Source organism: Trichosporon asahii (assembly GCF_000293215.1).
Source record: "Trichosporon asahii var. asahii CBS 2479 unplaced genomic scaffold scaffold00003, whole genome shotgun sequence".
Taxonomy (NCBI): Eukaryota; Fungi; Basidiomycota; class Tremellomycetes; order Trichosporonales; family Trichosporonaceae; genus Trichosporon; species Trichosporon asahii.
This window is the reverse complement of record NW_014040921.1, coordinates 370,701-384,459: the sequence shown is the minus strand read 5'-3', so window position 1 is coordinate 384,459 and position 13,759 is coordinate 370,701. Positions and strand designations below refer to the sequence as shown.

The 13,759-nt window shown below is 60.2% G+C and overlaps 5 protein-coding genes across 5 annotated transcripts; 2 read left to right on the top strand and 3 right to left on the bottom strand.

Annotated features, from left to right (window-relative positions):
* Positions 1–810: 810 nt before the first annotated feature.
* A1Q1_01307 (uncharacterized protein) lies at positions 811–3,475 on the top strand (the record flags this gene model as incomplete). The annotated part of the gene is made up of 3 exons (XM_014328518.1): positions 811–1,075; positions 1,117–3,216; positions 3,270–3,475. The coding sequence occupies 3 exons, from the start codon at positions 811–813 to the stop codon at positions 3,473–3,475; spliced, it is 2,571 nt and encodes an 856-aa protein (XP_014183993.1).
* A 1,191-nt stretch (positions 3,476–4,666) lies between these two features.
* On the bottom strand, positions 4,667–5,281 carry A1Q1_01306 (uncharacterized protein; the record flags this gene model as incomplete). Its single annotated transcript, XM_014328517.1, has 1 exon — positions 4,667–5,281. The coding sequence occupies one exon, from the start codon at positions 5,279–5,281 to the stop codon at positions 4,667–4,669; it is 615 nt and encodes a 204-aa protein (XP_014183992.1).
* A 103-nt stretch (positions 5,282–5,384) lies between these two features.
* Positions 5,385–5,867, bottom strand: A1Q1_01305 (uncharacterized protein; the record flags this gene model as incomplete). The annotated part of the gene is made up of 1 exon (XM_014328516.1): positions 5,385–5,867. One exon carries the CDS (start codon positions 5,865–5,867, stop codon positions 5,385–5,387), a length of 483 nt encoding a protein of 160 aa, XP_014183991.1.
* Positions 5,868–6,200: 333 nt separating this feature from the next.
* Positions 6,201–10,397, top strand: A1Q1_01304 (uncharacterized protein; the record flags this gene model as incomplete). Its single annotated transcript, XM_014328515.1, has 8 exons — positions 6,201–6,302; positions 6,355–6,930; positions 7,016–7,509; positions 7,575–7,685; positions 7,734–8,697; positions 8,744–9,410; positions 9,653–9,780; positions 9,834–10,397. 8 exons carry the CDS (start codon positions 6,201–6,203, stop codon positions 10,395–10,397), a joined length of 3,606 nt encoding a protein of 1,201 aa, XP_014183990.1.
* A 565-nt stretch (positions 10,398–10,962) lies between these two features.
* Positions 10,963–11,762, bottom strand: A1Q1_01303 (uncharacterized protein; the record flags this gene model as incomplete). The annotated part of the gene is made up of 3 exons (XM_014328514.1): positions 10,963–11,125; positions 11,323–11,389; positions 11,444–11,762. 3 exons carry the CDS (start codon positions 11,760–11,762, stop codon positions 10,963–10,965), a joined length of 549 nt encoding a protein of 182 aa, XP_014183989.1.
* Between the last annotated feature and the right edge of the window lie 1,997 nt (positions 11,763–13,759).

Sequence of the window (13,759 nt, the reverse complement as noted above, 5' to 3'; positions counted from 1 at the left end):
TGTCGTAATAGCCCTTATTACCCCGAGGTTCCGCCGTCACCCTGAATCTGCAGAGTCCTGACAGGTAAGCGAGCTTCCTAATTGGCCACTTGAAAGATCAGCGCAAGTTGTAATAACACGTGGGCGGAGCGACGGATGGAGTAATTGGTGCGGTACATGTTAATCGGCCTTGGCCAAAAGGCTTAGGAGGTTTGGAGTGCTTGGCTCGTCGTCACTCGCAGCCGGCGCGCAGCCGCTGGCGCGTAACTCTGGTACTAGGTACGCTCGTGGCCGCAGGGTGCGCGGGGCGTAGGGCGGAGACGGTAGGGCGACATGGGGAGGGAAGACTGAGCGTACAAGGCGCCCGGCGGCCTCCCAAATATCCAGGAAAGGCGCGGGTTGGCCACCTGACGCCCCGACGCCTCCGCGCAGAACCGCCGAGTTGTCAGTGGGATCTTGGACACCGCGGTGCCTTACTCCCGCCGCTCATCGTCGTTCCTGCCTCCTACAGACGTACATACGCGCTCGATCATCCCACCCAAACCCCTTGGCCCTTGCTCCCCTCCCCCCTTCATCGCCATCTCATCAACAATCCCCCTCTCCTCGCCTCTCATCCATCTTTCTGTTCATTCTGCTGCTCACTGCCCATCGTCACCCTCATCGCTCTTTACCACATCCACAAAAACACACTCCCTCTCAACTTCCCTTCCTCGCCCCTTCCTTCTCAACTTTCGATCCCTCCGCCGCACGCACCCCCTCACCATGACACCGCTATAAAGTCCATTCGAACCTCGTCTTCCCCCCCAAGAGGCCCCAGCTGCCAACGGTATCATGTACCCAAACAATAACAACTACTACGACCCTCCGTCAGACCCAAACGCGGGACCCTCAAACCTCGATGACCGCGACCTTCAACCAGGCCGCAACCGGTCCAAGACGTTGACCACCATTCATTCCGCGGTCTCCCAGGCGACCCTTACCAACAACAATTCCACTCCACCCACTCCAAACCCAGCGAACGACACAGGTCTGTCCCAAGCTTCTCTCGCCACTGCTCCTCAACGCTCCACGCAGCGAAAGGTTCGCACTGTTCCCCGTACGTGCACTGCCTCCGTATACTGGCTGACTTGTTCGCAGCCTCCGCCATCAATGACCCTCCAACGCCGCCGCTGGCGAGTGGTCCCACTTTCGATGATTCAGTGCTGAGACCACCCCGACGGCCGAAACGTGTGAGGCGTTACCGTCACTACCTCTCCGACAGTGGCTCTTCATCATGCGCGAGCGACGAGAGTAGCGACGACGATGACGAGCCACCATGGTGGACCTTTACACAGCGCGGTATGAACCGCCTCCGCAGTGTAGCGCACCCTTCGCGCAGCGGCACGGGCGCCCATGACGCTTCCGAAATCGTGACTGAACCCGAATCTAGCAGAGAAGGTGGATACATTGATTGGCGTCACCGGCGCAAGAAGGATCGAGGCAGCGGCACCCCTCCCACGCGGCAGAACAGTGGCGGACACACGCCAAAGAGCAGCGCCGCGCGTCTGTTCGATGCCCGTCACTTTCGGACCGCCCGCAGCTCGAGGAACCAGTCGGTGGACATTGGCGGCGGCCACTCGACAGACACGGGACGGAACAAGAGCACGCCGATGCTGGATCGGATCGACACGAACTTGGCTCCCAAGGTCACACGCAGCAACTCGGCCCCGATCAGTCCCAGGTCCAAGTCGCCCAAGTCCAAGGCCGACGGCCCGTACACTGCCGATGGTCGCCCTCTCGTCCGCACGTCGTCACCAGAGGGTCTGGAACGTCTCTCCAGTGACCTTACTGACAGCTTGCCCGTCTCGCCTCTTGCCAAGCGACCGAGAGTGAAGCGATTCCTCACCGCCCCAATCCGCAGGCACAGCCTTGATGGCGCGGACAACTATACGGATTCTGAAGCGACGATGCTAGCGTCACCGCGCCTGCGAGCCAGGCAGCGCCTGTTTGGCCTGAACTCGAGCATGTCTGGACGTGTCCCGGAAGAAGGAATCGAAACGCCCCCGTCCGCAAACTCGGCATCGAGGATGCGCCGCCTGAATGCGCAGCACCTCAGGATCCGAATTCCTCCAGAGATGAAACAGCATCTCAAACACGGTTTCCATGCGGGCTCGTGGCAGGACGCCTTACGGTACGGCACGCTGGACAGTGACGACATGCACGACAACTATTTCGACGCTGGCCACTACCACCGCAACAGCGACCCGATCGCCGGTCTCGGGAAGGAACCCAAGATGCGTGCCGCATCTCTGGACGGCCACACCAGCGCACTGCACAGCGGCGTTACGCCGACGCCTGTTAGCACCAGGTCGTCGAATGGACGCACCATGTCGCTGAACGGCCATTCGTTCCTTCCGACACCCGAGGCGGCTCAGGAGACGCGAGAGCAGCGGAAGAAGGAGCGCGAGGAGCGAAAGCGTCGCAAGAAATACAAGCGGTACCAGCCGCAGACGCTCCCGCCGCCTACGCCCGGCGGTCCCATGAACCTCATGGTGCCCGGGGAGAAGAAGGCGCTCGGGAGGGAGAACTGGGGCACCGCGAACAATGGCCTGCCGCCGCCGGACCCGGAGACGAACCCCTTCGACCGACTGAACGCGTTCGATAGAATCGACGAGGAGACGCGGTCGTTCACATCGCCTAACAATGCGATCCTCGAGAAGCAATCGCCGCGCTCGTGGGCGCCATGGTGGTTTGGGTGCTGTCGGCGACGCCGTGCGCATGCTCCTGTCGACGACCTGGACTGGCGCACGAAGATGCGGCGCATGCTCTTCCTCGACGCGCGCATCACGATCTACATCCGTCTCGTGAACCTCGGCATGGCAGCGACGCTGCTCGGGCTTGCGATTACGATCCGCCTGATGCTGATCAGCCTGAACATTGACGGCGTCATCGGGCCGAGCACGACGCTGATCATTGCCTATGCGTGCCTCACGATCGTACACGCCCTGATGGCCATCTACAAGGAGTACTTTGGCCGTCCGATCGGGCTCTGGGGCCTGCGCTCCAAGATGCTCTGGGTGTGTCTGGACCTGCTCTTCATTGCGCTATGGAGCAGCGCGACCACGCTCGCCATCAACGACTACATCAACACGCCCCTCGACTGTACGCCTATGACGCCGTGGTGGACGAGCGGGTCCGACTACTACAACTACCAGTACAGCTACCACCCGCAGCGCCTCGCTGCGACAACCGGTACAGGTACGAGTCCGCGCGACCTGCAGATCACGGACGAGCTCCGCGCCTCGCCGCAGGTCAAGCACATCTGCGAGCGCCAGATTGGCTGCTTTACGGTGTCGATTCTCTGCCTCCTGCTGTACTGCGGGAACATGATTCTCTCCCTGTTCAGGATCTTCGAGACGGTCCGCCGCACAGCCACCCCGATCAGGAGCATCAGCATGTCCGTGGGGCCGTAGTGGGCCTCGACTGTATCGAGCGGGCATTCGGGAATTTCGGATAGCTCCTCGCAAACATAGATTCACGGGTTTCGACTGCGTTTATATTGTGTACAAAGTTTTGGACTCTGCGTACTGGTACTTCTTCTACTGCATGTTTTATGTACTCATTCTCTGCACATATGATACACTGTCTGACTCGATGGTCGGGCGAGGTATGGTGAGGCTGGGGCGGGCGTGTGACGTGAGGTGCGCAGATCGGGCCGCGGCCTGGGGCACCGAAGCCTGGTGGTGCGGAGCCTTAGTCGGCGTGCAAAGTGCGCAGCGAAGCGAGATCTGGATCGGCGCGGGCGTGCGGGCGTGCGGGCGTGCAAGCGTGCTGGTGTCACCTCCTTTCGTGCGTCGCGCGTCGTGCGCGTCGTGCAGTGTGTGCATCGTTCTCATGACGGAGGATATAAGCACGGAATGGAGGGTTGGAGGGCTGTATTCCCCCCACTGCTTCGGTGCCACCGAGTCATCACCCTCCGCTTTAGCCGCTTTACTGCAACTCTATCAGCGCCAACAGCAGCAGCAAGTGAGCAGGATGGGCGAGGCGTACCAGCCCGTGAGTCCATCTTCCCATCCCAGCGCTCTCCATGGCTCTCTCCAATCTACGTTGTTCCCCGTTCCCACCCTACCATTCTGCGTACCAACGCGACCAGCAGTCTCTGTTCAGTCCACAGCTCCCTCCGACCAGCAGTCTCTCTTCAGTCCACAGCTCCCTCGCTTCCCTCGCTCCCCTCGCTCCGCTCCCTCGCATGCTGACCAATAGCCACCGCAAGCCCCACCCCCACTCCACTTCTCCCCCCTCAGCCCAACCTGCAAGAGGGGATGTTGCCTCTCGGACGCCGAACACGTGCATTTCGACTACTTCACCGGGAGCCCGCGCATCAGCGTCACGACTTGGATCGTGAGGGGGCCGCCGGGGTGGTGGGCGCCGTGGAGCTTGCATGAGATCTAGCAGCGCCGAGCCCCGAAGGGGCCGAAGGGGCGAGGCAACCATGGGGGACCGCCGTCCAGCCGCACTCTCACGGATCATAGTCAACCAGCCTGGCGTGGACTTTGAAATTTATGATGAAGCTAGGTGGACATCAAGACATCAGAAAAAGTTGGGTGTAGAGTCTGCGGTGAGATGGGATCAGTAGTGTAATGATACAAGAATGCAGTACATGAGATACCAGTACAGGGTACAACACTTTCGTTTGCCTTGTTCGTGTCTAGTCAACGTCCATACTGCCTCCTCCCCCTCCTGCCCCAGTTCCTCCAGACGCTCCTCCCGTAGCGCCAAACACACCCGCCAGACCTGCCGGCGGGATGTATCCAGGAGCCCCAAACCCGACGCCCATAGCCGCCGCGCGCTCCGCCTCCCTTGCCGCCGCCTCCATCGCCTCCATCTCCGCCTCGTCGACCTCGTCCAGGTCATTCTCCCAGTCATCGTAGCAGTAGGCCTCGTACTCGCCACACTGCTCCAGGGCGCGCATAGCTTGCTCGTGCGCGTTACTGGTCGTGTACGAGCCGGGCGCGAAGCCGGACAGACTCGCCGCACTCGTCCCGTTCAGCTGTATTCCAAGCGTGCTGGAGGGGATCGCTCCGCCCACGCCGCTCGCGCCACTCGCGCCACTCGCTGCGCTCGTTTCGGCGGCTCGCGCCGCCAACGCTTCCACCTCGGCCGCCTCGGCCATTTCGATCTCCTGCAGGAGCTGGCGCTCCTCCCTTTCCAGTGCTGAGAGATCCTCCTCCCAGAATTCGGGCAGGAGGGGGTCAGACCCGCCCGTCTCTTGCTCGTAGGACACTAGCGCCGCGTGCTGCGCCTTGCGCCGTTGCAGGATCATGAGTCGGCGGAAAATCTGGGGTCAGCGTGCGAAGAGGAGAACAGCTGCAGCCGAGAGCGCCGGGGCTCCTGCCTCTCCATCGCAGGAAGTGACGACACTCAGCTCAGCCCAGCTTAGCCTCGGGCTGCCCTGCGGGCCACCCTCGGGTACTCACCTCCTCGTCCTCCTGCATCGCGCGCTGCTCCGCGTCCGGATCATCGAGATCTGGGGGCGGCTCTGTGCCTCGCCTGCGCGCAATCTCCGCGTCGCGCGCACTACGCCTGCGCTGGCTGTCGGCCAGGCGGCGGGCAAACTTGTCGCGCCACATTGCCGACTCGGTCGGGGTCGTGTCACCGCTGAAAAAGTCGCCAGGCGAGGACGGCATCCGGCCCCCAGGGCCGGGGCGGCGGGATGCCAGCGACGAGCTCGGCGTCGTCCTGTATCGTGCTGAGAGGGGAGTGGTGTTGCTTCGCCCAAAGAGGGGCAGGCGCGCCGGGCTCGAGTAGCCGCCTGGCGTCGGCGAGGAGGGTGGCGGGGACGAGGAGCGCGGGTTCAATGGTGATGAGGAGCGCACGGCGTGTGCCGCGTGCGCTGAGGCGGAAAGCATGGTTGGAAGGCGTTAAGGAGTGGTGGGAGAAATCAAAATCACAAACAAAACATGGCCCCGCGTAATGAACCACGCGCCCACCGCTCATTTACCCCGTGCGATTAGGTACTGCCTAATCACCCTGTCCAGCCCCTCGATATTCATTAGCGGAACCAAATATTCATTACCCATGACGCGTCGGTGCACGGAACGCGTGAAATCAATGTCTGGCGGGGCTCGGACGGCAGTTGACTCACCTCCCCCGTTGTTGTTGCCACTACCTTCTCATCCGTGCTCGCCATCCATTCGGCTGCATCCGCCCACTCCCCCGTCTCCCCGACAAGCCTGCCCAGCATGCCGTCCAAAACGGCCAAACTGGCAAAGCTCGACTTCAAGGAGAAGCTCATCCAGTCCGGAAAGGGCGGAGGTCAGGAGGCACTCCTCAAGCGTCTCAAGGTGAGGTCGAGTGGCCATCGCGTTCGCTGACATTCAGACCCTGCACCTCAAGCTCAAGGACCTCGAGCAGGACGGGACAGATCTCAAGTCGCTGAATGCAGTGCACAAGCAGCTCATCGACCGCATCATCCTTCACCATAAGGACCGCGGCGTCAAGGCGTATGCTGCGTGCTGCCTCGCAGACCTCTTGCGTCTGTACGCGCCCGACGCGCCCTACACCGGCGACGAGCTCCGCGACATCTTCCAGTTCTTTGTCGTCCAGATTACCCAAAACCTCAAGTACCAGCCGGGCACGCGACCGCTCGCGCCGAGCAAGAAGAGCAATGACGCCCAGTCTCAGCCGTCACAGGCGACGCGTATCAACGAGATCCCCTACTACAACGAGTACTCGTATCTCCTCGACAACCTCGCGTCGATCAAGAGTGTCGTTCTTATCTGCGAGCTCCCCAGCGCCGATGACCTCATCACGACGTACTTTGACAGCTTTGCCGACATTGTCCGCCCGGACATGAACAAGCTCATGGTCCGCAACATGGCTAGCATCCTCGCCGATCTCCTGAACGAGGCCGACACCGTCCCGACTGGCGTCATGGACTGCATCTTTGGCCAGTTTGAGAACTACGGAACTGTGAGTTATCAAGAATTAATACGCAGCTGACCCGCAGACACCAGACCGGCCCTCGTTCCAGCTCATCGCTGACGTCTGCAACAAGAGCGCGCTCAAACTTCAACGCCCGACGTTTGCGCACTTCTCCGAGATCCAGCTCTCGCACGGCCGCGACCCGAGTCCGAGCGACCTCAAGATCCTCACGTCATCCCACCAGCTCCTCCTCACCATTTTCCGCCACGCCCCGAACCTGCTTCTGAACACGATTCCTCTGCTCGAGGAGAACCTCCAGGCGGCCGAGGAGGTTCCCCTCCGTGAGCTGTCCACAAAAACACTCGGCACCATGCTCGGAGAGCGGCCACAGATTGGCAACTCGTCCGTCGACATGGCGCGTGCCTTCCCTTCCGCCTGGCGTCAGTGGCTCGGACGAAGAGTCGACAAGGCTCTTCCCGTCCGACTCGCTTGGGTCGAGGCAGCCGCTACGATCCTTGTGAATCGGCCTGAGCATCGCGAGGTTATTGAGGGTGAGTTGCAATCCCTCCTAGAGGAAACTGACACCCAGGATATCTTGTGGACCGCATTCAGGACGCCGATGAGCGGGTACGTGCCGCCGTCTGCAAGATCATCGGCTCCCTCGACTATTCTACTGCCCTGAACCACATCAGCCAGCCACTGCTCAAGGCAGTCGGAGGGCGAATGAGCGACAAGAAGTCGTCGGTACGAGCTGAGGCTATCGACGCTCTCGCCAAGCTGTGGCACAACGCCTTCACCGAAATGTAAGATAAACCCTTGGTGCTGAACTGACGACACAGCGAGGACAACAGCGAGGAGGCCGCCGAACAGTTCGGGTGGATTCCGCAGGAGATGCTGTTGACTCTGTTCCGCAAGGATGTCACCCCGGAGCTGCGTGGTCAAATCACTGTCGCCTTCAAGACCAAGATTCTGCCGCTGCCGGCCAAGCCCGACGACGAGCAGGCCTGGGTCGACAAGTTCTTGCAGGTGACCTCGCAGCTGAACGACAACGCGTTGCGTGCCCTTGACCGTCTGACCGGCTTTGTTGGCTACAGCCGGGGACACTCGCCGTGGAGGGCATTCGTCGACGCTTGCGAGGACAACAATGGCGGTATCGCGGACAAGGAGCAGGGCGATCTCGTCAAGCAGCGCATGCACTACGTCTTCAACGCCATTGCCGCCATGCTGTTTGGCGATCAGGACAAGGCGAGGAAGGACATGGAGACGTTCGCCGCCGCGAACGAGCCCCGCATGTACCGCAACTTCCGTGCGATTGTCGACCCGCAGTCCGACCTCCGTACAATCGTAAAGGCGCGCGCTGAGCTTCTGCGCCGCATCCAGCAGGCCCACAGCGGTATCTACGACACGTTCACGACGATCATCGAGGCCGCTGGCTGGAACCTCATCAACCACTCGAGTATCGGCGGCTTCATCAAGCGCCTCGTGAAGCCGGAAGGAAGTAACGCCGCTCGTGTCTCTGAGATTGCAGCTCGCTACCTCGCTCTCATCGCCAAGGAGTGCGCGCCGATGTACAAGAGCCACGTTGACCAGCTCGTCATCGCGATGAACGACAAGAAGAACGACACCCTCGTCGAGGTCGCGCTTCAGTCGCTCGCTGCGCTTTGCAAACTCGACAAGGACGCCGGGCCGAAGGACAAGAAGGTTATTGAGCGTGCGGCGAAGCTGGCTCTTACGGGAACACCTCGGCAGGCCAAATTTGCTTCGCGCTTCATCGCCAACTCTGGGGATTCCGAGGCCGCCACGGAACTCGTCACTGTAAGTTTTTCAGAAGGTTCCAAACTGACGACAGCGTCTCTGGGAGGATCTTCGTGACGGTGACGACGAGCACATTCTTCCCTTGCTCCGGTCAGCGGCTGAGCTCGCAATGTCTGCGCCTGTTGCTTTCGAGACCAAGACGACCGAGATCATCGGCTTCGTCATGAACGAGGTCATGCTGCGCAAGTCGCCCTCCGAGGAGGTCGAGGACGACCGATGGGTGGAGGAAGACCAGCTCGACAACCTGGATCGCGCAAAGCTGGAGGGCATGCGCGTCATCACCCACCGTTCGCTCGGCTGGGCTCGCGACGAGCATGCTCTGGAGCTCGTGGACCCGACATTCCGTCTCCTGACGACCATCATTAAGAATCTTGGTCAGGTCAGCGACATGACGGCAGAGGGCCCGCAGGCGCGGCTCCACATGCGACTGCGTGCGACACTGTGCCTCATCAAGCTCGCGAATGTGCGCCTGTTCGACCGTCACATGACCAAGTTCTTCCCCGACATTGCGTTCATGCTGCAGGACGAGAACTTCACGGTGCGCAACCGTCTGCTGAAGAAGCTCGCCGAGGTGCTGCCGACACAACGCCGACTGCCGCGCTGGAACATCCTGCCTGTGCTCGTTGCGCAGGACCCGGAGGTCGAGAACGTGGCGATTGCCAAGAATCTGATCCTCGCCAACATCCGCACCTGCGCCTCATTGGCTTCGAAGGGTGAGTCACTGCTGCAGTACAAAACTGACGTGTTACAGAGGACCGCATTGACCGCATCGAGATGCCGCTCGCGCGACTCCTGCACCTGCTTGCCCATCACCCGGACCTGGACTGGAGCAGCGCGAGTGAGGTCAAGGACCTGACGCGATTCATTGAGCTTTTCGTCGAGATGGTCGCAAACGGGGAGAACGCGTCGCTCCTGTTCACGATTGCGAACAAGCTCAAGACGGTGCGCGACGCAGCCGAGGAGCTGGACCACGCTCAGATCCAGCGCATTCTGGAGAGCGGCACATCTCGAGCCCATCCCGCCAAGGACGAGGACGGAGATACACCGATGTCCGAGTCCGACAGTGGCACTTCACCAACACTTGTGAGTTAATTTCTCGAAATTCACAGTCATTTTCGGACCCTTTCTGACGACAGAACTTGTACAAGCTTGCCGAGCTCGCCCAGATTATCATCAAGGCGCGTGCACACCACCACGGCTGGAACATCACCACGTCCTCCGTGACCGTCAAGCTTCCTCGCGACATCTTCCACAACCTCCCTGACCCGGCCACGGCGCGCCACGTCGCGTCGCAGACGTATCTCCCGCTCGCTATCGAGGAGTGGGCGCAGGGTCTGGGCCGCAAGCCCGTTGCAACACGACCCGAGAGGAAGAAGCGCGAGCGCCCCGCGCGTAGCCCGAAGCCGCGAAAGCAGCGCAAGGGTGGCCGCCGCGCCGCGCGTGACAGCGACTCGGAGTCGGAATCTGACTCTGACCTGAGCGAGGACGAGGATGAGGAGGGCGAGAGCGCAGAGGAGAGCGCAGAGGAGGAGGGGAACGCGGTGATGGGCCGCGGAGGGCGGCGCAGTGCCAAGGTCCGCGCGACGCGGAAGGTGCAGAAGAAGAAGAGGAAGGAGCGGAAGCGCGAGCGCAGCGTTTCGGCGAAGAGCGACGCCAGCGGCCTTAGTGAGGCGAGCGAGCTCAGTGCGCTCAGCAGTTAGTTTTGGATAAGGCAGCAGTTCACGACATGTATTCTAGTTCACGGATGCGAGAGCGAGGTAGAGGTGTTTGTGTCCCCCGTGTTCCCGAAGCAAGGCGAGACGCGTCCCCGTCGCGGCGCATGCGGGCGCTGTGTCATTTTCAACCGCACACGCTGGTACGAATGGGTCAGGCAGGGGGTACGGAGTCCGCAGAGCGTGAGTCGCACGCCACGAGCTCCTCTTCAGAGGGGGACCACGGCCGTTCCGTAGCTACTAAAACACCCGGGGTGAGACATTGCCACGCCGGAGCCGTCTAACGGTCAGGACGTCGGCCCGCTGGCACGTCCCACACAATGCATGCGCTTCGCCGGGTTGAATAGAAGCATATCGCCGTTCTCTCGGCGAAACGTTATCTGTACCGTGAGTCTAACCATAGGCCGGTGCGTCCAGCATCAGCTGGCATTCCTGTTAGACCAGAACTATGAAATATGCTTATCAACAGCTCTACCTGAGTACTGTCTTGTACATTCAAATTCGGAAAGGAGCACGTTGCGTTGCAGATTGGGGTGTCATTTATTGCAGTGCTCTATCCGACAGACGCCTCCATTCCCCAGGCACCGTCAGAAGTCACTCGGTACACGATATACTTTGCACGCACTGCAGGGGCACCTTCTGCTGGCTGTACATCTGACAAGTCGGCTTTCCGTTCATCCTCCCGCGCCGAAGTGGGCGCCACTACATTTGCTTCGCTTCAGGTTACGTATCCTTCTTGGCGACGAACCCCCCGACGAAGGTGAGAACGGCTATGTAGAACAGCCACCAGCGGTCCTTCTTCGCGGCAATGTAGTTGGCGACTGGCGGCGCGGCGGCCGCGCATCCCACCTTCAAGGGGGGGTAGAGGCCGCTATTTGTTAGCTCCTCGCACGAATACGGTGGATAGACTCACGGGATATAGACGACCAGCACCAGCACGATCCCGACCAGAAATCCGGCGACGGCTTGCGGGCGAAGTTCTGACCGTGTTAGGTGGCAGTAGCTGGAGGCCGAAAGCTAGAGCACAGACTCACCGGAACACACAATGAATCTGCGCCACCACACGGGAGCGCCATCTGCGGTCCCCTCTCCTGCCTCTCCGCCCTCCTCGCCCCCCGCGATACCATTCTCGGCGTCCTCGAGGTTGGCAGCGTTGCCCGCGCCCGCATCGATGTCCGCGCCAGAGGAGTTGTCGTCGCCTGCGTCGTGACTGACGCCAGAGGCGTTGTCATCGGCGGCGTCGTGACCGACGCCAGAGGCGTTGTCTTCGCCGGCGGCGAAAGGTTCGTCGTCGTCTAGGTCGATGACAGTTAGGATGCGGTGGATGTCGGCCAGCTCGAAACTCGAAGTCATTTTGTAGATGGCCTTGAGAGATGAAGGGAAAGAGCTGGTAGATAGGTCATCTTTTGATGGATCACAGTGCTGACCTTGCCGCTGACGTTTGCTGACATTCGCAGCTAGCTTACTGCGACGTGCTCTAACATCCTACGCTTGCTGGACATCGTTTTGAGGACAGGGCTCCCGCAGTGATGGTGCTGTGCGGCAGTCAGACGAGTCTCAGCAGCCACACCACAGACATTCCAACGACGCAATGAACACGGCTGCGATGGCGCGATAGACCGTAGAGCTCGTAGTGCTGAGCTCACGCTCTGATTGACTCTATACATTTGGACTGCGTTTGAAGTCCATTACACCCGGTAGGTGGTTGAGCCATAATCCAGTGAGTGACCAACAGGTGCCATCGACATCCATTAAGGCGAGCCACACCGGAGTGAAAGTGAGCCTCACGTGGACAACGGCACACAGCACGACCGGTGGAAGATGAGAAGACAGGCTTTCGTCCGAGAACATTGGAGCCTAAGATCCATGGGTTTGGGAACTGGGACAATGTAAGCAAAGCAAGCTCTGCGACTGTGCTGCGTAGAACCGTGTGATGTGCGACAAAGAGACATTGCCACGCCAGAGCCGTCTGACGGTCAGGACGTCGGCACGCTGGCACATTCAGCCCAATGTGGGTGCTTCGTCTGGCTGCAGCTGACTATAAGCAAACTGGCCCCTCTCTCGGCGAAAGGTTGAGAGGTCCGTGCGTCTGCACGCGAGTGCCTCTGATACTCAACACTTGGGCGACTTCCTTCCCACGTGTGAACGACCACACACACACACACACACACACACACAAATTTCGGAGGGCGAGAGCAGCCGCGCAGGTCGTCACCCTATCGCATGGGGTGTGACTTGAGCCCCGCCTGAACTACGTCTGCCTATGGACTGCAGTCCGTTTCCTCTGGCTGGCTGCAACAACTGACAAGGGCAACTAAGGCTTCAACAGTATCTCGCATTATGCATAAGCACGCGTTAGACCTGAATGAACTGCGATGTGTTTTCGGGTGGGATCGCGTTGGTGATGATCGGTCCGCGTCGTCGCGCTCATTGAGCAAGGTGCAGGACTCTGCTGAGTCATAGAGCTGCGTTGAGGTACCCTGCCGCAAAGGCGATGATGCCAGTGAGTAAGGACCAAACGTCACGCTGAGCGATAGCGGTCGCAAAGGGGACGATGGCCGCGTTGACGCCAGCACGTAAGGCTCAGATAGGACACTGTCCGTCAGACCAACTCATGGTGGTATTGCAAGGAATTCACGGAACCTTCATGAAAGCCAAGGTAGCGAGACAGAAAGTACACGCAATGATGTAGGAGGGCGGAATCTCTGAAAACGTTAGATTGACAACAGAGGAGGTATGTGCCCGGTTGACTCACCAATGTTGCGGAGTGCTAGAAGCCAAGGGGCCGGGCGCGCGTCGTCTTCCTCCTCTTCTTTTCCTTGAGCGCGGGCTCGAGCGGCGCCTTCCTCCGCCACGACTTGTTCCTCGAGGGCACGGCCGTTTTCGCGGACCTGTTCGGCTGTTTCGAAGTCTGGGGCGACCGTGAGAACTGGAAGGCGGATAGGGCGGGACATGGTTGTTGTAAATCCGGATACGGAGAGGGAGATGGATTATGAACAGTTCTTAGCGATGAACGCTTTATCTTGTTGCTCTTGTTTGTCCACCGTCGCAGCTGGATTGCGGCTCATGCTGTGTTCTTCTGCGCTTGCTGAGCGCTCTCTTGTGGGTAGGGTTCCCGCAGTAACTGCTGTGTGGCTACCGGCTGAGTCGCAGGAGCCACAGAACGCGGCCAGCGGTATACCCAGAACATGGCTTGGGGGATCGAAAGTCTAGCATAAGCGTCAGGCTGGGGCTTCGTGTTGTAGAGTATAGTTGCATGAAGGAAACGACTACAGAACAGGTTGTCCTATATACTGCTTGAGTTCAGGGAAGCGAGCTCGATCATTGGTCGAGCGAGCTCGGCACGGCGA